General features: G+C 54.2%; 2 protein-coding genes and 1 long non-coding RNA gene across 5 annotated transcripts in view; 2 read left to right on the plus strand and 1 right to left on the minus strand.

Moving 5' to 3' along the window:
• The window catches only part of PKNOX2 (PBX/knotted 1 homeobox 2), a 285,563-nt gene extending 278,849 nt beyond the window's left edge, over window positions 1-6,714 (plus strand). For all 3 annotated transcript variants that reach the window (XM_045192863.3, XM_024557448.4, XM_045192864.3), the window contains 3 exons: window positions 2,620-2,696; window positions 3,519-3,697; window positions 4,679-6,714. In XM_045192863.3, coding sequence (XP_045048798.2) covers window positions 2,620-2,696; window positions 3,519-3,697; window positions 4,679-4,905 — 483 coding nt within the window. In that variant the 3' untranslated portion in view covers window positions 4,906-6,714. The remainder of the gene's footprint in view (window positions 1-2,619; window positions 2,697-3,518; window positions 3,698-4,678) is intronic.
• Window positions 6,715-15,518: 8,804 nt separating this feature from the next.
• LOC139441036 (uncharacterized) lies at window positions 15,519-16,788 on the plus strand. The gene is made up of 3 exons (XR_011651418.1): window positions 15,519-15,795; window positions 16,150-16,318; window positions 16,692-16,788. It is a non-coding gene; the product is annotated as an uncharacterized lncRNA (long non-coding RNA).
• A 46-nt stretch (window positions 16,789-16,834) lies between these two features.
• Window positions 16,835-21,933, minus strand: part of FEZ1 (fasciculation and elongation protein zeta 1) — a 40,415-nt gene continuing 35,316 nt past the window's right edge. Inside the window, exons 9-10 of the mRNA XM_024557312.3 lie at window positions 19,836-19,901; window positions 16,835-17,207 (exon numbers count right to left, since the gene is read on the minus strand). Coding sequence (XP_024413080.1) covers window positions 17,191-17,207; window positions 19,836-19,901 — 83 coding nt within the window. The 3' untranslated portion in view covers window positions 16,835-17,190. The remainder of the gene's footprint in view (window positions 17,208-19,835; window positions 19,902-21,933) is intronic.

The raw sequence follows: 21,933 nt of genomic DNA on the forward strand, positions 1-21,933 counted from the left end.
TCCTACGTGCACCCCAACCAGGAATAGAACCCACAACCTAGGCATGTGCCCTGCCCGGGGATCGAACCTGCAAACTTTTGGCATATGGGATGACACTACAACCATATGAGCCACCCCGCCAAGGCTGGACGGCATTCAGTGGAAGAGATTTCCATCCGACTGGCTTAAACCTAAGTCCTCGTGCAGGGCTCCCGCCTGGAAGGCCCATCCCCTCTTTCACTAGGGCGGCTTGGTCATTAAAAGTCCATGGAAGGCCCACGCCCGTAGGGAGTCCTCCCTGACCAGCCCAGCCCACCCTTCTCTTAGCACCGAGCGGCCTTGCACACTGCCCTTGAATAGAGGGCTTTCCCTTTTGCCTAGAACCTTCCCCACTGAGCTCTTAACGGCCGTGCATCTTCCACCAGTGGGCCCCCGGCTGTGGCGGCCTTCCCGCGCTTGCAGGTGGGTGGGCCAGCACCGTCGGCAAGGCCAGCTTTGCTCCGCCAAGGAGATCAGCCAGCCATCTCCTGTTTGTGTTGGCCCGTTCATCTGTTCCACGCACGAACATTGAGCATCCGTCCTGCCTCTTACTGGCCTGGACGCTGGGGACACGTCCGATAAGACTGGGTCCCTGGCCGGGATCAACTCCGGGAACAGCGGGGAGACACCTGTTATCACAGAGTGGGCTAAATGCAGTCGTTCAAGTTCAGCGGAGACTAACTTTGCCCCAGGGAACTGGGAAAGGCCTCAGGAGGACCCACTCTGTGACAGATTCACTCAGGCAGGGGAAGAGGGGGAAGGGCATTCCGGCGAAGGGAACGGCATGTGCACAGGCATGAAGGCACGAGAGGGCCTCGCGGGGCCCAAGAGAGCTAAAACGTCTTGCTGTGTTCTCAGACCTGCTGGCCGTGGACAGGAAGGCAGCTGGCTCCTTGAAAGGGGGATGGGACCTCCAGGGAGCAGGTGGCAGGGCAGGGCGCCACCCCTCCCCAGAAGGTGTCGGGACGCACAGGGCCCCTGCTCCTCTGCCCCTTGGGGCCCACAGCCTCTCCTTGCAGCCTGCCCCACCAGCTTCCTCCCAACCAGGATGAAACGGGCTCCTCGACACGGGTGTGCATCTCCTTGTTAGCGTCTTAATGCTGTACGGCTCACAGGGCCTGTGCCCTGGCTCCGCGGTTGAGCCAGAGGTGGGAATCAAACACCACCTGATTCCGATTCGTCCGGGTGGGGTGCTGAGGCCGCCATTGTCACCAATAATGAGGCCCCCCCAGGTTGTTGGTCTCAGACTCGCTCCTCAGAGAGCTTTACGCACCGTGCCGACGCCATCCAAAACTAGCAACATGAAGAACCGCCTCTTACCGGGCACTTCACGAGTGTAATTTCATTTAATCGTTAGAGAGCTCTAGGGCGCAGCGTTAAGTGACAGACATGCCTGGGAGCTCCCAGGCAGTCGGGGTGGAGCCGGAATCTCAGAGGCCCAGCCCTCGGGACTTTGGACAGCCCAAACACCGCTTTATCGCCACCTCAACCGCAAGGCAGAATCCTGGCCGGAGGATGGCGTAGCCCTCTGCCCTAGGAGCCCCGGAATCCCCTCCGGCTCTCAGAGCAGCGCACTGACCCATTCAAACAGCCATCACCCCTGCATTTCGGGCCTCCTGGGTGGCCTGAAAAGACACAGAGACCCAGTTATCATGTGGCTCTCCACCCCTCAGGTAGCTGGGAAGGCCCCCTTCCCACTGCCCCTCAAAACTCTCCCATAGTTTAACGTGATCTGTTCAACCTTCCCTACCCTCTGGCCAATACCCTTCCGGGATGCTCCTAACCCACACCACGGCCCCCAGTGCTGTCTCCGCTTTCTCTCACTCAGCAGCCATCGTGCATCACTGGCATGCGGATGATGAAGCGAGAGGACATGGTCTCTGCCACAGTCTCTGAGGGAGACACGCGTGGCATTGGTGCATGGATTAGGTGCTCTAGGGACCGTGGCAGACCCCTTGCCCCTCCTGCGCTTGCCCCCACCCTGCCACTGGCCCGGTCTAGTAGAGTGGCATCGTGACGCAATGGGAGGAGACCTGGACTCAAATCAAAAGAGCCAAGTTCCAAAGCAGGGCCACCGCGGAGGGAACGCGGGTGAGGCCTTCAGTTTCTGCCTCGGTAAAGTGGGGACGGCGCCGCCTAGCAGGCCCGTCTCACTGAGTGCTGCCCATGTGCTCAGTGACGCGAGAGGAAGTGCAGGAAAAGGGCTGACAGGTCATCAGTGTTACAAGCGGTGTGGGTCATTCTCTGGATCTCCTACCTCCCGGGATGCTTGCAGGGCCGGGTGTGGGGAGAGGACCGAGTGCGGAGGACGGGAAGTGCCTGGAGGCGATCAATATCCAACTGCAGGGAAGCCACCCAGGTCCCCTGATGGGGGGCTGCGCTGGGAGCCGTGCGCCCCTGATTGTGGCACCAGAGGCAGGGGGCAGCCACTCCCCAAGCCATAGGCCCATTCTTTGAGAGGGATAAACGTTCCACTTTCCTGCTTGGGCTTCCAAACCACTGGGGCTGCCTCGTCCAGGTAGTGCCTGTTGGCGGGCATGGTCTCTGAGGGGGCCAGGCCACCACGTGTCCCCCACATTAGCCCTGCCCCTCTCATTTCAGCACCCCTACCCCACGGAGGATGAGAAGAGGCAGATCGCGGCCCAGACAAACCTCACCCTCTTGCAAGTCAATAACTGGTGAGTTAGCATCACCCGCCCAAAGGCTCTCAGATGCGAGGGCGCTTGCTTGGCAGGGGAGTGCACCGCAGGGAGGAGAGCCCAGAATGCCCAGTCCTGCCTCAGCTGCAGCCAGCACCGCGCCAGTCCCCGGGTTTGGACTCGAAGCTGTAGGCCGGGATCCACACAGGCCTGTGGCTACATTTGCAGCTTCTCAGCGCCCTCTGCTGGGAAGCGGCTCCAGGAACGTCACTGGATAGAAAACCCAGGCACACAATGGTCTACCCCTCACCTACATGAGCTAACCGCAGACCAGACATCTGCAGAGGCAGGAGGGAGAAAGAAGAGGCAGAGTTGGCCGTTCTGACCTGCCAGGGATCTCAGTTTCCCCTCTCTGTGTCTGGCTGGGCTGTCCCACGAATCTCAGAGAGAGCAGTCTGGCTGGAGGGGAGGGCACCCAAAGACTGGCTCCCTGATCTGAGCCCTCGGCTGCCTGCAGAGAAGACAGAGGTTGGTGCCTTTGACGAAGGGGGCTCTCCCTTCCTCTGTTTGACCCTCACGAGTCTCGAGTGCACACGTCTGACCGTCCTCATGCATTTGTCCCGAGCTGCTGTGTGGTTACCAAGTGATTCCTGAGCTCCTCTGTGCCCAGGGCCTTTTCCCAGCTGGGCTTCCACACCCCAGATCAGACCCAGTCTGTTCTGCACAGCGGATCAGCTGTTGAGAGTCTAGAAGCAGCTTAGCCCTCTCTGCACACACACACGCACACGCACGCACAGGCACGCACCCCCGCCGCCGCCGCCCAGGAGTGACTAACCAGGGGTCCGCCCTCGCCCCTGGCAGGTTCATCAATGCTCGGAGGCGCATTCTGCAGCCCATGCTGGACGCTAGCAACCCCGACCCCGCCCCTAAAGCCAAGAAGATCAAGTCGCAGCACCGGCCCACCCAAAGATTCTGGCCCAACTCCATTGCTGCGGGGGTGCTGCAGCAGCAGGGCGGCGCCCCGGGGACGAGCCCCGATGGTAAGGCCTGGGGCCCAGTGGGCTCCCGCCTGGGGGCTGGTGGGCGGGAGGCCCCCGGAAGTCCTTCAGGACAGCTATACAGAGATCCAAGGGCTGAGCCTCTGCTTGCCGGAGAGGCAGGGGCCCCTGTCCCTCCCTGGTCCCCATCAAAGAGTGTGTGTAAGCCGGAAAGAAGGGGGTGTTTGTGCAGATATTTTAATAAGCCAGAAGCGATCTCACGAGAACGAGTGGGAGTCTGTGGCCATCTGAGCCCGTGGGGGCTCCGCAGAGCCCCATCCCCACTCCCACACCCACCCTAAGTTGCTTAGGGCCAGGCGGTGTCTACACAGCTTCCCGAGTGCCATCCATAAACGCCGGACAGGCAGCCGGTTCGTGAACAGGCTGGGGAGGGCCTTGCCCTGCCAGCTGCTCCCTCTCGCCTTCACGTGCACTGTTCTGCCTGCCACTGGCCCGGCGCACGGTGGGCAACTCAGTGAGCCAGACACTGTGGCAGCTGTGCGGATGGCTCTGTGTGGGAGGGGGAGTGCCGGTTTGCATGTGTGTGTGCATGCCTTCGTGCACACACGCCGTCATGCGGTTGCCAGGCGGTTCCTGCGTGACGGGCAATGGTCCCATGAGGTGTAGTGGAAAAACCAGGTTCTGAGCCAGATCAGCCCGGGAGAGAATGCCAGCTCTCTCACACCTGTCACCTGGAGCTAGTGACGTCACCGTCTGAGACTCAGTGTCCTCCTCTTTGGAAGGGATAACGACACTCCCCTACCGAATTGTCAGAAAGTCAAAAGTACTTAACACATTTACAGAGAAGACACTCGGTGATAGTAACTAGGGGTACTGCTGCTCAGGCTGGGCTGGGGTGGCTGACAAGTTCAGGGTTGGCGGCTTCACACCGGCACTTGTCCAGCTCAGCACCGCGGGAGCTGGTCTGCTCACTGTCCACCTTTGAGGCCACCGGGCCTGACCCCGCCCTCTTCTCTCACGCAGGCTCCATCAGCCTGGACAACCTGCAGTCCCTGTCCTCAGACAATGCCACCATGGCCATGCAGCAGGCCATGCTGGCCGCACATGAGGACTCGTTGGACGGGACAGAAGAAGAGGATGAGGATGAGATGGAAGAGGAAGAGGAAGAGGAACTGGAGGAGGAGGCTGACGAGCTGCAAACGACAAACGTCAGTGACCTGGGCTTGGAACACAGTGACTCCCTGGAGTAGTTGGCAGCCCAGATGGCACCGTTCGCCCGGCAGGAGCCAGAGTGTCGCCGGGAGGGTTTCAGGGTGGGGGGAAGGGGACGTGGGCAGGCAGCACCGAGGAAGTTGGGCCCCAGCTTCCCAAAATCAGTAGCTTGAAAAAACGCAGAGGAGACACCTGCTCCTTCCCAACCCCCAAGCTTCCACGGTACCCCAGCCCCACTCCCCTAGAGCCGCGGAGGACTCGGTTTGGTGGGGCTGCCCGCGTGGACAGGCAGGAGTGATATCTGGATTCATCAGAGCCCCGTGGACAGACAGCACCGGGGCCCCCGATGGAAGGACTTGCGCCGTCGTCTACGAGCCCTGCGCTGTGAGGCAGATCAGTGCAGTTCGCAGAGAGCCTTTGCCAGGGGACAGAGTTAGGGGAAGAGGCGGAGACAAGGGGGGCTGCATTGCACCCCTCTGCAGGTTCTCTCAGCCCCTTTGAGAGACATTCGAGGGCAGGAGGGGGCCAGAACACCGAGCCAATGGCAGGAGGACTGGCAGGGCCTGAGGCATCACTTCTTGCAGATCAGAGTGAGACCGGCATTCCACAGGCTCCAGGTCCTTCTTCCGAGGCCCCATCTCCAGGCTCAGGCAACCATGGACTTGGGAGAGAGGGATGGAGCCACCAGAGCCGACTGCTCTTTCCCCTTCCCTCCCTCCCTCCCTCTCTCCTGGAAACAGACGGTAAGGTGGCGAGCTCAAACTGTAGGAGATTGAAAGGAGTCCCTGCACCTGGTTTGTCTCCGGGACCCAAGGTGGCAGCAGGACCTGGGCTAGCAGCCACGCCAGAGTGACTTTGGGGAGCGCACCTGCCCCTAGGTGTTCACGGAACTCAGCCCCATAACAACAGGATGGTGGGGGGTTAGCCCAGATGCTCCAGCCCTCAGGTGGAGCTCTTCGTCTGTTCCCCCACCCCCCACAGACCATGGGGGGGGTGCAGGTTAGCTTGGAACTCTTCCGCCCTCTGCTCCAGGCTCGCTTCAGCAGCCTCCACCTCTCTTCTTCATTCCATCCTTCAGAGGAGGCAGAAGAAACATTGGAGAGAAGCATCCAGCCCAGTGAGGAGCCAGGGGTTGGAGAAGGTGCTACATGCCTCCTCCCATCAATTTCCAAAGTGTGGCGGGAGCCCCCAGAAATGGCCCCTGAGAGCCGAGTGGCGCCCCCGCCCGTTTCCCCAGCCTGCACTCCAGCATCACACATGGCCCTAGGGCCCTGGGCTCCCACAGGGAGGAGGCTCTCCGCCGTCTGCCCTGACACACACCCTCCACCCCCACTTCCAGTTCCCACGGTCGGCACGCCCCGCCCCCCCCCACCCCGCTGGCTGTGCAGGCAGGACCGCGCGCGTCTCCCGTTGAGTGCAGTGGAGCGGACTTGCAGTTTCATTCCCACACTGTGCGTCAGCCATCGTCCGTGGCAGGACGCGCGTGGCCACCTGGCTCAGCGTGAGGGGACCCTCAGGGCCCTCTGGGGGCTCCCCCTCCCCCACCCGGTTGGGGTGGAGCCAAAGGACGGTGGCTTCCCTGAGGTCTCCCTAAAATGAATGTATTTCTTCCCCAAAAGAGCTGATATTTAATGTTTTAATAGGGATTTTTGAGAAACAAATAACCTTATTTATAATCTTGATGATTCGATCATTTTTTACTCCCTTTTGATGCCACAGGTAGGAGAAAGTCTAGCTTTTTGGCACCGTGCAGTGGGACAAAATGCATTTCCTTTTCCGGTTGGTTTTTCTTGTTCACACACACACACGCACGCATGCACCCACGCACACACACCCACTGACCACCGCGGACAGGCACCCCACCCGGCCCAGGCACCTGCACACACGTGCCACGCCTCCTCCCAGCCCCTCCACCTGCCTAATGTTATGCAACCTCCTGATGTATCCACCAAACCAGTGCGAATGTGGCTGAGAAGTTTCCAGTAAATCTTATTACCTACCGTAATTCCGCCGCGTACTTCTCTTCTCTGTGGTTAGTGGGGCTGTGGGCCAGAGGAGGCTGCAGCTTGCTCCTTGTTGACCTGATACCTCCGTGGAAGGTGACAGGCAGAGGGCTCTCTGGTGACCTCAGGAGGGAGGCCGCCAAGTCTGGCACACTCATCACATGTGTCTAGCTCTAAGGCAGAGAGACGGGGAGAGAAGCCCGGAGAGAGCTCTGCGTTGCCCGCTCTCGACCACCTTCCCCAGGGCAGTGGGGAGCTCAGAACCTGGCCGCCCTCTTCCACCAGCCCCCACCGCCCTCCAAAGGCCTTGCTTTTCCCCTCTCCACCATGGGCTCCAAGGGTCTTCCTCACTGATGCTGGTGCCCCACTGCACCCCTGCCCTCGCATGCCCACCCTTGCCCTATCCCAGAGCAAGTTCTGACCACCACCTTCAGTCCTGGCCCTGCATCCAGAGGGGAGCCTGCCCTTGAACCCCAGAATTCACACTAAACCCCCTGGGGCAAGATGAAACTTGGGGGCAGCTTATCTCTTATCTCCCCAGGTGAGTGAGAGGCAGGCTATCTCTTACCTTCAGCCTAGAGGTGTCCTTCCCCCGGCCCTGTTGCCTTGCAGCCGAGAAGTCCAGAGCTTCGCTTGGGAGCAGGAGGAGTTCCTCGCTCGTATTTGCAAAGGCTGTGGAGTGCGCTCTCACCCGTGGACACCTAGAGCCAGGCTGAGGATGGGGAAGGGACTGGTTACCTGCAGCAGCCCCGATGGTGGTGGTGGCTCTGCAGGTCACTGCTCTCACCAAGCCCAGCCCCTACCCCACCCCCCACTCCCGTCACACCTGGAAAGCTCCGCAAATGGCCTCCAGCCAGTGGGGCAAGGCTGGAGAGCGGAAAGAAGAGGCTCCCTTAGAACCCCACTTCCAGAGCCAGGAAGAGGGTGGACTTTCAAAGAAGTGTTTTCCAGAGAACACGCTGTTAAAAGATAAGCTAGCCAAAAAAAATTCCATGGCCAAATTAGTCTAGGATGAACCGATACTATGTTTTGCTAGTGGAGTTTCAAAAGGCACATTACTATATAAAGCCTCTGAAAAGACCCGCAGGAAAGAAAACTGTTTAACTTTGTTTAACCTGTTCCCCAAGTTTATTTGCCTTTGGAAAGTCATACCTATTCAATTATAGGAGTGTTCCATGAAACACACTTTAGGGACCTCTGTTCTACGAAGCGACAGAGCAGCCTGCCCCAGCCTCTCCCAACCCTTCCTAAGTGTTTCTCCCACGTTCTGCCATCTCTCGGCCATGCTGCCAACTGGAAAAGAGGTTTCCTAAGTCATTCGAGAGGTAGGTGGTTATGTTCGAGGAGGCAGGATCCTCTCTCTGTGCACGATCCAAATCCCATCCAACCCAAACCGGTGTGCCGCAGTCCTTGCGGACGTAAGAGAGATGGGACAGTGTGCACGGGGAGAAGTGGGGGGGAGAGTTCCTTCACCCCCAAAACAGAGCCCTGATGTCGGGGCCGTGGGAACTCTTCGGACTAACTGCTGGCCCCGACCCCCATCCTGGACCGTTCAGGTTGGAAGATTCCCAGCCAAGGGAGCTGAGGCCCAGAGCTGTGCTTCCTACTGCCTCGGCCAGGACAAGACGCGGGCCGTGGCGCTGTCACGTGGCCATCTGCTTGGGTTCATTCGCTCAGTGTTTACTGAGCACCGATTCTGTCCCGGCCAGCTTTGGGTACCAAGGACACAGTCGTGATCAACAAAGACAGAGTTCTCTCGCCTTTAGGAAGTCTGCATTCTCGTGCAAGATTGAAACTGAACCCCTGGCTGGTGTAGCTCAGTGGACTGAGCACGGGCCTGCGAACCCAAACTGGTTCGATCCCCCGTCAGAGCTCGTGCCTGGGTTGTGGGCCGGGTCCCCAGTAGGGGGTGCACAAGAGGCAACCACACACTGATGTTTCTCTCCCTTTCTCCTTCCCTTCTCTTCTCTCTAAAAATAAATACATGAAATCTTTTTAAAAATAAAATAAAATTCCTCTTTCAGAAAGGGAAAGCACCTCTAAAAAAAAGAAAAAAGATTGAGACTGAACGTGTGCTCAGGATGTCCCCTAATGGCTAAGATTTGATCCCGTCCCAGGCGTGACCTCAGACTTTAGCATTCTGGGGATGGGGGGGGGCAGAACCGGAGGTTCTCAGGTCAAACACGGAACGCAAGCCAAATTCAGCTTGCAGACATGTTTGGTTTGGACTGTATATTGTTTTTCAATGGGTTTTGAGAGTTAAAAGCTCACACATAAAAATTCAGATTCCTGGTTTCTCTTAAAACATCAAGCAATCAGGCAGCTCGGGACGTCTGCTCGCATGCGGTTGCAGCTGGGTGTGGCTGGGCTGCTCCTTACGCCGTGGTCTCCAGGCCTTGTGACAGGGGCCACGGGGGCGCCTCAACACTGAAACCGAGGGGCAGTGGCCACTCATTATCAGGCTGGCCCTAATTGGTTGGCTCATTGATTAGTTATGTTTCTCCTTCCCCTCCCCCACCCTTTTTTGCCTTTCCAATACCTGAGTGGCATTTTTTGAAGAGTTTATTTGTTTATTTTTAGAGAGAGGGGAAGAGAGGGAGAGAAACAGCAATGCGAAAGAGAAACATCTATCGGTTGCCAACCAGAGACTGAACCCACAACCCAGGCCTGTGCCCAGACGGGGAATCAAGCCGGTGACCTTTCACTTTCTGGCATGATGCCCAACCCACGGAGCCACACCAGCCAGGGCTGAGTGGTTGTTTTTAAGAAGGGAACTATTTCTGTCTGCCCATTGCTCCATCAAGAGTAAGAAAACAGATGGTGCGGACAGGCTCTGCCTTTGGGGAAAGAACCCACAGAGATGACGTGTTGGTGGTGGAAGTGAAGACACTCCTGCCATCAGTTGCAGAGTGCACCTGTGTCTCTTTTCAGACATCTTCACTCAGGTGTTACCGGCCCACCTGCCCTCTGCAGGCTGTCGTGAGCCTCCGGGCGCAAAGCAACCTGGGCCGCTTGTTATAAATGCAGATTGGGCCCCACGCCCACCTTTCCCCAGGTTCTAGGTAAGATGCCTGAAGACTCCGAGAAACATCGTTCTCAGAAAACCGTTTTCAGTTGCCTCTAGAAGGTCCTTGTTTTAACTTCCTCTCGCTATATGAACTGCAGCGCCCTGAGCCCATCACGCATTCAGTAAGCATTCCCAGGTGCCTACTCTGTGCCTGACACCAGAAGGGGACAGAGGATAATTCAACCTGGCAGAGCAGCACAGGCCGAGGGGTCCCTGAGGACCCGCAGAGGGAAGCCGATCGCATCACGCTCTGTGTGCCTTTCCACTTTGGCGTCTTCTTTCCATCCCACAGACGATGCAGATTTTATTATACCACGTTCAAGTGTAGGTATCTTGTGCTTTTTTTATTTCTCAGCCTCTCCCTGAGCCAATCTCATTTAGCCCCTTTGCAAATGAAATGCATCTCATTAGACCAAACCCATTTAGGACAATGCCCTTCAGGTGTGTGCATCTTAGTACGGCTTCCATTTAAGACAAGTGCTTGATTTATTTTTCATCTCATTACACTCTTTAAAATTATATGCATCTCATTACACGCAGTGCACTGAGACCACTTATTTCAGGTGTAGACATTACACCCAGTATTATCAGGCAGGAATTTTTTTTTTCCATTTCATTACAAGCCTTGCGATTTATGTTCGTCTCATTACAATCAGCCATTTAAGACAATTCCCTTCAGCTGTGTGTTTCTCATTATACCTTTTCATTTCAGATTTGTTTTCATCTTATTGCACCCAAGCATTATTCAGGGAACTCACTACGGTGCGCATGTCTCACATCCACCTGTTATTTTGTGAATTTTGGGGTGGTTGTTTCCCCCCCCAATATTGCAGAATTTTCATCATACCAAACTCATTTGTAGCCTAGGGGTGTCTGGCCCGTGGCCCACAGGCCACACGTGGCCCAGGATGGCTATGAATGCGGCCCAACACAAAGTCGTACATTTACTTAACACATTATGAGATGTTTTTGTTTTCGTTGGTGTTTGTGTATTTAATGTGTGGCCCAAGACAACCCTTCTCCTTGCAGTGCAGCCCAGAGCCGCCAAAAGGCTGGACACCTCGGACTCCATTCACCCGTGGGCCTTCCATGCTTTTTTTGCAGGAAAAGGAAGAACACTGGTTTCCCCCGGAGTTGGCCAAGATGCTGCCAATAACTTCTCCTTGCACACAGGGACCATCTAATGCATTCTCTTCCTCACTCACTCACTGAGAGGAGCAGAGGACGGGGCGCTAAGTTCCCCTTCGGCTGACCAATATTCTGCGAAACTCCAGGCCCGCGGACCAGCTGCTTCTAGGGATGCTGCTCCTCCTTCCGGACAAGCCCTGCCCACCGGCCAGACGGCGTCACTGTCTTGCTGCCCAGTGGACCGGCTGCTGCTGCGTGTCCACATGTTGGAAGGCGATGAAGTAACTTTGCTCTCCTGAAGGAGTCTCCCTGGCACCTCCAGGCCCAGTGGCGTCTTGTCCCCCCGCCCAGCTCCTACCCCAGGAGACCTCAACAACTGCTCCGCAGGCTCCTGGAGTGGCAGGTGCCCAAGCTCCCCTCTCTATCGACTAAATCAGACTCTCCAGGGGTGGGGCCAAGGTAGGTGCATTTTAAGAGCCCTCCGGCAATGCTGAACCCAAGCCTGATTTCAGAAAAGAATCTGCACAGCATTCGCTCTGTGCCCAAAATGCCTGATGCTCTCAGGGCCGCCCCTCCCAGCAGTGTCTGCACGAAGCATCCCTGCCTGGGGTGAAAAAATTATGTCTCAGGCCCGGAAAGGTCACAAAGGGTCAGTAAGCCCAACCTGCCCACCCCCTACAGGCTCCCCGTCCTCAGCACTATAAACTGCCAGCTCCCTTTATTGCCCAGTGCCTCTCGGGGCAGAAAGAGCCACCTGCTGTCCAGAGCCACCCAACCCCCCCACTTCCACCAGTGCTCTGAGCTCTGCCTCCCGCAGACACAGGGGTGACAGAGAAACGCTCCAGACTGTGCACCTGTGTGTGGTCTTCACGGCTTCCTCACTCCAAGGGAGCGGCACTGCCGGAGATCGAAGACACCTTTCTCGAACCTCTTGAGTTGTACGCCTGCCCCACCCGTGTGGCCTGATCAGAAAGCACCTGCAGCTTCTCTGAGGGAGTTTGGGGTCTGTCCTTCCCCCTCTGTCACCCTACCTGTCTTCTCGCCAATGAAAATACAATCTTTTCTCTAAGCACAAAATAAACTTGCATTTGACCATCACTCCTCCACCACTTTGCACGAATGAACATGAATATGACAACTCCTGCCTCTTCATTTGTCTCCTCGGCCAGAGTTCCCCGAGGCCCCCGGCTCTAAAATCAGCAGGTGCCAGGTGTCATGGAGTGACCAGCGAGGAGGATTTTGTGAGGATAAAGGGTAGGAATAGGGCTGATTTTAGGGGGACAGGCCACACCCTGTCATTTTGAGTCATTTCGTTTCTAATTTCAGGTTCTGTGTCAAATGAATTGAAAAGATGATCAGCTCCCCCGGGCTCAGGAGGCCTTAGGGTCTCTATGCTTTTCAAAGTGCAGGAGTAAAAATCAAAGTCGCAATGGATGGAGCACATAGCGCATATGCCAGATACTGTAGATTATTGCAAATAACCCTGGACGTTTTGCTAGTATTATTGTTAATATTACTGTCCCCGTGTCCAAAATGAGGTAACTGGGGCTCAAAGATACTAAGTAAATTATCTGGCTGCTATACACTAGAGCTGGGGTTCAACCCAAAGGCAAACACGTGCTCCTCCTGGGAGGTAACTTGTCTCCTTCAGGCTCGGCTTGACCAGAGCTGGCTTCAGAGCCAAGGGAGAAGCCCCCGCTTCCTGAAATCCCCAGAGCCGCCAGCAGCCCGGCATGGCATTAGCTCCTCTCCGCTCAGGTCCCAGATGAAACAGCACTCAGAGACGCGGACTCAAACCTTAGCCTGCTTCTCCCAGCATCCTCCCCGCAGCCCATCAGCTCCTAACTTGAGCCATGTACATTTGGCGGGAGGGAAGGACCTAGGTCCTCTGAGCTGAAGAAGTGGCTCCGCATACTGTTCTAGGAGCTGGGCACTAGCCTGGGGGAGAGGCCTGTGCGGACTGTCCACAGACTGGGGTGCAGAGGCGGCAACAGGAAGTCCACTGTGCGGTTGCTAATGGTCACGTGTTAGATTGAGGTGTGAGGTCAGTGCCAGCAGCTGACATCCGAGCCCACCTCATCCTCAGCCTGTTCAGGTGACTCCTTCCAGCCTGTCAGAGGGCAAGGCCAGGTTCTTGGGTTTTTCCAGGCTTGAATGCAGAGGGTAGGGGAAAAACCAGGTTGGAAGATGGAGGAAGAACAAAGAGAAGGGAGCTCATCTCTGGGAGAGAGGGAGGGAATGGGAGCCCAGACGAAGGGGGAGGGGGCCCACTGAGAGCAGAGGACAGGCCAGGGCCAGGGGCGCTGTCAGACCAGGTCCCACTCCTGTAAGGGGAAAAGCGGAACGCGCCTGTTCAAGGAGGAAGAGGGAGAGGATAAAGTGGAAACACAGCGGACTGGAATGCAGATACCTGGCTCTTTCCCTGACTTGCTTCTCTGGCTCTGCCATTAGCTGTCCTCTTCTGTGGCAGGTTGAGAGCCGAGGACAGAATGAGGATGGGGACACAGGGTAGAGGAAAGAGAGAGAAGGAAGGAGAAAAGGATGGAGGGAGGGGGAGAGAGGAACTAGAGGTGCATATGTCTCTGGGGTTTTTCAGACAAAGCTATTATCAAAATGCCAACCAGCTCCTGCCTGGCTAATTTGCATATTCCATGCTGTGCTCTTTGAAGCAAGATGAATATGCATGAGGGCTTGGGCGCGGTGTGGAGCTGCTGAGCTGTGGGCTAAGGTGGCTCATTGTTCTTTCAAAAGAAAGGCATTAATGGGAAGCCACAGCACCGTTCCAGTCTGCAGCGGGACCTGTGCTTCCCCTCTCTGGAGAAGGGAGGAGGAGGGCAGGGTTGAGGCTCAGACAGAAATCCTAACATGCTCTCGCCCTCACCAGAAAATAAATAATCAGGCGCCATCAAGAAGGCGAGTGTCTTTTCTCCAACAGCAGCAGTTAATTACTCTTCACGCATACTAATCGCGGAGGCTGGCTGGGCGAGGACAGCCGCCTCTCCTGCCTTCCGTGGAAATCAACCGCAAGGAAAGTGGGTGCTGGGCTCCCCGCTGACACCTTTGGTGAGACACCACGTGCCCCCAGTGGCGGGAGTCCCACCTAGGACACAGTGGGTGATCCCAAATGGCCACTGAATGGACTCTCTGATGTCCGTAAGGACTTGGTTTATCGTTCATCCTAAAACAGCTGGAGGGTCATCCTTTCACTGAGCGCCTCCATCTCTTCCTCCCTGGCCACACGCGGAAGATGCTCCTGCTGCAGACGTGATTCCAGTGAGCAGGAAAAAGGTTGATTTAATTTTTAAAATCCAATTTATCTCACCAGCATCAGGGCCAAACCACCCTTCCTTTTGGGTTTTCTTTCTGAGATATCACCTCTGTCTCCCATCCTGACACAGAAATGCAAGGATAGGGAATGTGGGGAGAACCCGTCTGGAAAATGGCTTGGCCTCCCCAGATCGGATCCGATCGGATCCTCTCAGCTCGGCACAGATGAAGGCCACTGCCCAGCCCTGCGTCGGAGTTGCCATTCCTAGGACGTGAAGCAATTAGGCTGGGCCAAATCCACTTCAAGGCCTTTCATTGATGGGAACACGCCTCAGTTAAAGAACGCATGGGCCAGCCCTGGCTGGTGTAGCTCAGTGGATTGAGTGCCCCCACATGCCTTGGTTGTGGGCCGGGTCCCCAGTCGGGGGCACATGAGAGGCAACCACACGCTGATGTTTCTCTCCTTCTCTTTCTCCCTCCTTTCCCCTCTCTCTAAAAAAATAATTTTTTTAAAAAAAAGAAAAAGAACCCAAGGGCCAGACCTCCCTCCTCCCTACCTAGGAGACCACCCTGCAGAGCTAGGTCTCCAGGACCCCTTGCTGAGTGTGGACCTCTGAGATTGGCCTTGAGTTCTGCAGTCAAGACTGCAGGTCCTAAAGCAGGAGATCGGAAGCTGGGAAGAGGATGGCGTTCACCTGTCCTCACATTCACACCACCTGTGCTTTCCTCAGGTGGTGCCTCCCAGAGGCTGCAGCAACACTGGACACCTGCAGCCAAGTTCCTCCACAACGTACCGCAAACACCACTGCCTGCAGATCTCATTGCGGTGCAGCTTCTGACTCAGGAGGTCCCGGGTAGGGCCCGGGGTTTTGCGTTTATACTTTGATTAGCAAAGACAGAGGGAAGGGCTGTGTAAAAAAAAAAAAAAAAAACCAGGAGAAATTGATTTACTATTCCCTCTCAATGCCTGCACAGATGAAAGGAGAGGGAAGAGGAGCCACTGCTTCCCTCCTGGACACACCCCCTCCTGGCTGAGAGAGCCTGCCTGCCACGTGAGATGTATATTTAACTGCCAGCAGCTTTGATGAGCTGACCTGTGCTGCTTCAGACGCCTACTGGGGAAAGGAGGGGCTGACCCAGATCTGACAACCCAAGGCAGGCAGTTGGTGCTTCCGCTTTGCTGAGACTGGCAAAACTGCCGCTAGTAGTGTTAACTTGCTTGCTCAGGGCCGCCTAGTGCCAGCGACCCCCTGCACCCTTGGCCAGAGCGCCAGCGAATGCAGAGCTGAAGTCACCCCGGCGTCAAAGCCTGGACTTCCATCCATTCACTGACTCCTGAGGATGTGCACGGGTACCAGTTTGCTTCTCTTCTGTGGCAGCCGGAGCTCTGTCTACACCCGCGTTCTGTTTCATGTAGATGCCCGAACCAGAGCTGCAGGCACTGGGGCAGTGCCCCAAGTAGGGTAAGTCCCCCTCCCAACAGGTGAGACCCAGAAAGTGAGAGGCAGGCACCAAGGATTGGTGCCTTCTATTGTCACCTGTGTGGATTGGTGGCCTCCTGTGAGGTCACCACCCTTCATTCAACAACCAGAGCTCCTAAGCGTGAGTGGGGGCCTAATGGGATAAGAGACGAGCGCCAGCCTCTGCTGCTCAGCCTGGTTGTCTCTGACGCCAGGGCAGAGTGCCACCCACCTACCACACCACATGAGGTTGCTGTGATGTGAGGCCATGTGTGGAGAATGCTAAGGCCAGTGGCAGGCGCTTAGCGAGGGCTGGATAAAAGTTTGTGTTTGAGATAAAGCTGTGGCAATTGGCAGGGTTGATATCATCCCAGCCAGAGAAGGAAGCCGAGAGCGCGCTGGTTGTGGAATCGAGCCGGCGTCCGGATCTGAGGACAGCTTTCACCGACTGGTCAAGCGAGGCTGGCAGCTGCCCAGCACCGATGCTGGCGACGGCACACGAGGGTCACAGCTGCTGAAACCCCAGGTTGGCATAAAGGGCAGGGCTGGGCATGCACGGTCATGGGAGACAATTCCCAGGGGTTGTTGGGGGCAGGCAGGAGAGTGGGCGAAGTCCCACAGACTCAAACAGCTCACAGAGCTGCTCCCCCCAACCCCTGAGCCTCCAGGTCCCTGGGGAGGGGCTGTGGAGGACCTCTGGGAGCCAAGCTGGCCATCTCACCAAGAGGGGCACAGCTGCCTAACTGCTCCTTGAGCTCCCTTCCTATCTGCTCACCTCTGGACACCCCCCCCCCCCAACCAGAAGTTCCCACCACACACCGTTCAGCTCCCTCTAAGGTTGCCAAGGCGCAAGGTCTCTGAGCCTGGGGATGCCCCCCCCTTGTCTGTGCCACCTGCAGCCCCATCGAGGCCACAACGGTATGCTCCTGCCCCCAGACACCGTGCAGCCACCACAGACACGGGCCATCACGCGAGGGAGCCGTTCTCTGGAGGGTCGGTAACAGGACCATCGGACATCACACTCCAAAGCACGTGAAGAATATTAATTAAACGAAGGTTTATTTCAAAATTAGTGTTAAAGTGTAAGCTGTTTGTGAGGGCTGGAGCCAAACTACATAATGAGTGGTGAGGGCACCTGCCTCCCCCTCGACGCCCCTCGACGCCACAGGCAGAGGGCGGGCCGCGGCGTCCCCAGCCCTGCCCCTTGTCATGCATCCAATGGTTACTAGGACTAGAAGCCAACATCAGCAAAGGACCCGCGCGGTTGCTCGTGTTTAATCCAGGTTAAGCTCTACACGTTTGAATACACGCCGGAGGTTACGTGGTGTCATGCAGTCCCTGCGATGGAATGGCTCTTGCTCAGTGACCTCCGCGGCAAGGCTGCTCCCAGGGGTGCGGTTAGGTAGGACAGAGCACTGGAAAAAGAAGAAGAGGAGAGGACAGAGGTCAAGGCACGGTGGCCCCGGCTGAGAGGGGTCGCACCAGCTTGCCACCAGCATCCTCAGCAGAGAGCTGCCCCCGTAGAACCAGGAATAATTGCAGTCACATGTCTTTCTTGCAAAAGAAGGAAGAGCTGATGATAGGTGGTTGTTTGGTGCAATAAGGGTGTAGTCGCTGGTGCTCAGCTGCCTGGAGCCAAACCCTGGATCAGCTGTTTCTAATTCCACGACCTTAGGGAAATGACTTCGACTCTCTTGTTTCTCCGTGTGTACAACAGGCTGTGCCTTTGCCTACCCCAAAGGGTTGTTCAGAGGCAAGTAGAAGGGGCCCAGTAAATGTTAACTAGTTTCATAAATTCACTGACATTTCAGTGGGTCACGTGGGGTAAAGTCTAGCCCTCAGGTTCCCAGACTCACGGAACCCATTTCTATAAACCTCCTTTGAAAATGTCCTTTGAGAAATTTGCTGCTCTTTTAAAACCTTTTAAGAGTCAGGAGTTCTTCCCAATGTTTAGCCTAAATCCCTCCTGCAGAAAGTTAAGATTAATCTTTCTGATCCTTATGGAAACAATACAGTTCAGAGGTTCGGAGCAGAGGTCCACAAGCCTTCTGAAACTGAGCCCAGAGTTGCGAGTGTGCAGAGCAAAAACTGGTGCAGCAAAGGTGACAACGACTGAGCCGCAGTGGATGCTGTTAAGCACTGAAGGCCTGTGTCTCCCCAAAGTCCATGTGCTAAAGTCCTAACCCCCCAGTACAGCTGGTTTTGGAGTTGGAGCCACTGAAAAAGGAAGGTTAAGTAAGTGAGGTCCTAAGGGTGGAGCCCTGATCTGATTAAATTAATGTCCTTATAAAAAGAGATAGAAGTGAGAGCTAGCTCTCTCTCTCTCTCTCTCTCTCTCTCTCTCTCTCTCTCTCTCTTCCTTGAGCACAGAAGGAAAGACCACATTCTACAAGCCACCATGAGAACCTTCACTAGAAACCAAACTTGCCAGCACTTTCTTCATGGGTGTCTAGCCTCCAGAATGTGAGAAAATAACTCTCTGTGGTTTAAGCTAGGCAGTGGTATTCTGTTTTAGCAGCCCAGGCAGACGAACACAGGTATTAATGCTACGAAAAGGAAGAAAACCAGAGAGTGTGTATGTGTCTCTTACTGGAAGTTTACAACCATGAGTGGCCTAGCCCTTATGAAGAATTTCAGGCCGAATCTGATCAGGCCTCTAGCTCTACCCATTAACAAGAAGTACAAAAGATGGAAGAACATCTTCAATCAAAGGCCAGAATGATGAAAATCTAGGGACAAACAACTTGCTTACTCCAAGGGGAGAAAAAAGTCAAGGAATGAGAGAGAGGCAGGATGTGAAAAGAAACTAACAGACAAATCCAATTGCAATGTGGACCTTCATGGGAGCCTGAGTCAAACAAACGGGAAAACATGTTATAGGGAAATCTGAACATTATTGGATAGTCAGTGATATTAAGAAATGTTTTATTTGCCTAGTTGTGTTAATACTGTGGATATGTTTTTCAAGAGTCCTTATGTCCTAGAAATGTATACTGAAATACTGTATTTTTTGGACTATAAGACACACCGGACCATAAAACATACCTAGGTTTTACAGGAGGAAAATAGGAAAAAAAACCACAAAAACCAACCCCACTCCACTGCCACCTACCCCGCTCCCAGCAGCGAGCCAGGTAAGCTACATTCAGACTACAAGACACACCCCCATTTTCCTCCCAAATTTGTTGGGGGGGGTGCATCTTATAGTCCGAAAAATAGGGTATGTATGTATGGAAAATAGGATTAGGATTTGCTTGAAAATAATTAGAAGGGCGAAGTCAGAAAGGGCTATTAATGAAACACAACTGACAACGAGTTAATAATTGTTAACGCAGGATGCTAAGTACCTAAAAGTTCATTATATCACTCACTCTGCTTTCATATGTGTTAAACAAATACAAAGTAAAACAAGAAATAGTGATGAAAGGAGGAAGCTCATCGTGACTCACGTTTGCTGCCTTTAAGCAGCTGAAAACTATTAACAGCATCCTCAGGCTTTGTTTTCCCAACTAAAGAGCCCAACTCCACAGAAATGTCACAATAAGCCTTCTGTCAGTTTGGCCACTTCTCGTGTACAGTCACACTGGTGACTCAGGAGCAATGGAATCTTCTCAGGCCTCCAAGCAACACCCCAAGGCAAACCCCATGATCTTGAGGGCCTCACCCTTGTCCCCTTGCTCTCCCCAGCCCTGCCCAGTGTGGGAAGGAGGCAGGGTGGAGTCCACACTTTCGGTGGGAGTCCTGGGGACAGGGCCCAGAGGACAGCTTCTGTTCCCGGAGGGCTGGGCTTCTCTTTTTTTATTTTTATTTTGTAAGATGTTACTTATTTGTTTTTAAAGATGGGGAAGGGAGGGAGAAAGAGAGGGAGAGAAACATCAATGCATGAGAGAAACATCCGTCTTGCCTCTCAAACGGGGCCCAACCGGAGACCAGGTCTACAACCTGGGCATGTGTCCTGACCGGGAATCGAACCTGCAACCTTTCGCTTTGTGGACGATGCTCAAGCAACTGAGTCACGCTATCCAGGGCTGGGCTGCTCTTACCTTTTAAAATATAGTCCGTTAGCAAAGTTGGCACCTTTTCATTATCTTCCTTCATGGCAAAGAGAACTAGGGAAGGAGAGAGACAGAGATGAGCCAAGGTGCCATCAAGGCAGGAAGCTCACGTCCAGGGCCAAACAACCCACCAACCCAAAGTGAGTGAGAAGCGATTCCAGGACAGCAGACAGTGATTGAGTATTGAGCAACCAAGTCTAGAGCCATCTGTCAAGTGTCAGCGGTCACCGCGGTGGTGGAGCACATACCAAGAGTCAGAGTGGCGGCGACTTGCTTTTCTTCTTTATCTTTTATCTTTTTTTACTTATTTATATTTTTAATATATTTTTTTGATTACGCTATGACAGTTGTCTCATTTCCCCCCTTCCCTCCCCTCCACGCTGCACACCCCCTCCCACCCACATTCCCCCACTTTAGTTCATGTCCATGGGTCGTACATATAAGTTCTTTGGCTTCTACATTTCCTACACTATTCTTACCCTCCCCCTGTCTATTTTCTACCTACCTTTTATGCTACTTATTCTCTGTACCTTTGCTACCTTTCCCCCCTCTCTGCCCCTCCCATTCCCCTGGTGATAACCCTCCATGTAATCTCCATTTCTGTGGCTCTGTTCCTGTTCTACTTGTTTGCTTAGTTTGCTTTTGTTTTTGTTTTAGGTGTGGTTGTTACTAACTGTAAGTTTGCTGTCATTTTACTGTTCATATTTTTGATCTTCTTTTTCTTAGATAAGTCCCTTTAACATTTCATATAATAAGGGCTTGGTAATGATGAACTCCTTTAACTTGACCTTATCTGGGAAGCACTTTATCTGCCCTTCCATTCTAAATGAAAGCTTTGCTGGATAGAGCAATCTTGGATATAGGTCCTTGTCTTTCATGACTTGGAATACTTCTTTCCAGCCCCTTCTTGCCTGTAAGGTCTCTTTGGAGAAATCAGCTGACAGTGGGAACTCCTTTTATAGGTAACTGTCCTTTTCTCTTGATGCTTCTAAGATTCTCTCCTTATTTTTAATTTTGGGTAATCTAATTATGATGTGCCTTGGTGTGTTCCTCCTTGGGTCCAGCTTCTTTGGGACTCTCTGAGCTTCCTGGACTTCCTGGAAGTCTATTTCCTTTGCCAGATTGTGGAAGTTCTCCTTCATGATTTGTTCAAATAAGTTTTCAATTTGTTATTCTTCCTCTTCTCCTTCTGGCACCCCTATAATTCAGATGTTGGAATGTTTAAAGATGTCCTGGAGGTTCCTAAGCCTCTCCTCAATTTTTCTGAATTTTTGTTTCTTCATTCTGTTCTAGTTGAATGTTTCTTTCTTCCTTCTGGTCCACACCATTCATTTGAGTCCCAGTTTCCTTCCCATCACTATTGGTTCCCTGTACATTTTCCTTTATTTCACTTAGCATAGCCTTCATTTTTTCATCTAATTTGTGACCAAATTCAGCCAATTCTGTGAGCATCCTGATTACCAGTGTTTTGAACTGTGCATCTGATAGGTTGGCTATCTCTTCATCGCTTAGTCATATTTTTTCTGGAGCTTTGATCTGTTCTTTCATTTGGGCCATTTTTTTTTTTTGTCTTGACTCGCCTGTTACATAGTAAGGGGTGGGGCCTTAGGTGTTCACCAGGGTGGGGTACCGCTGGTGGCTGCACTGTGATGCTGTATGTGGGGGAGGGGTCCAATAGGGAGCAATGGCACTTGCTCCACTCTCTGTCGGTTTTCAGTCACTCCCTCCGCTACCCACAAGCAAAGTGGGCCTTTCTGGTGCTGCTTCCCAGGTGGGTGGGTTTGTGTACATTCTAGGCCCCTGTGGGTCTCTCCAGCAAACTCCTATGAGGCTGGGAGTTTCTCCTGCTGCTGCCCCAACCCCCACAGGTGTTTTCAATCAGAGCTTTGAGGCTTTATTTCCCCACTGGAGCTCTGGGCTGTGCGTTCTGTCTTGATCCCCAGTTGTTCCTCCTGGTTTATCTGCCCTCAAATGTGCGACCACCCGCTCCACCAGCCACCACCTCGCTGGGTGTGCCAGTTGCACTTTCCTGCAAGTTCTGTCCGCCCCTCCTTCCAGTCTGGATGAATGTTTCTTCTTCAACCCC

This window comes from Desmodus rotundus, chromosome 7 (genome assembly GCF_022682495.2).
Source record: "Desmodus rotundus isolate HL8 chromosome 7, HLdesRot8A.1, whole genome shotgun sequence".
Lineage (NCBI taxonomy): Eukaryota > Metazoa > Chordata > Mammalia > Chiroptera > Phyllostomidae > Desmodus > Desmodus rotundus.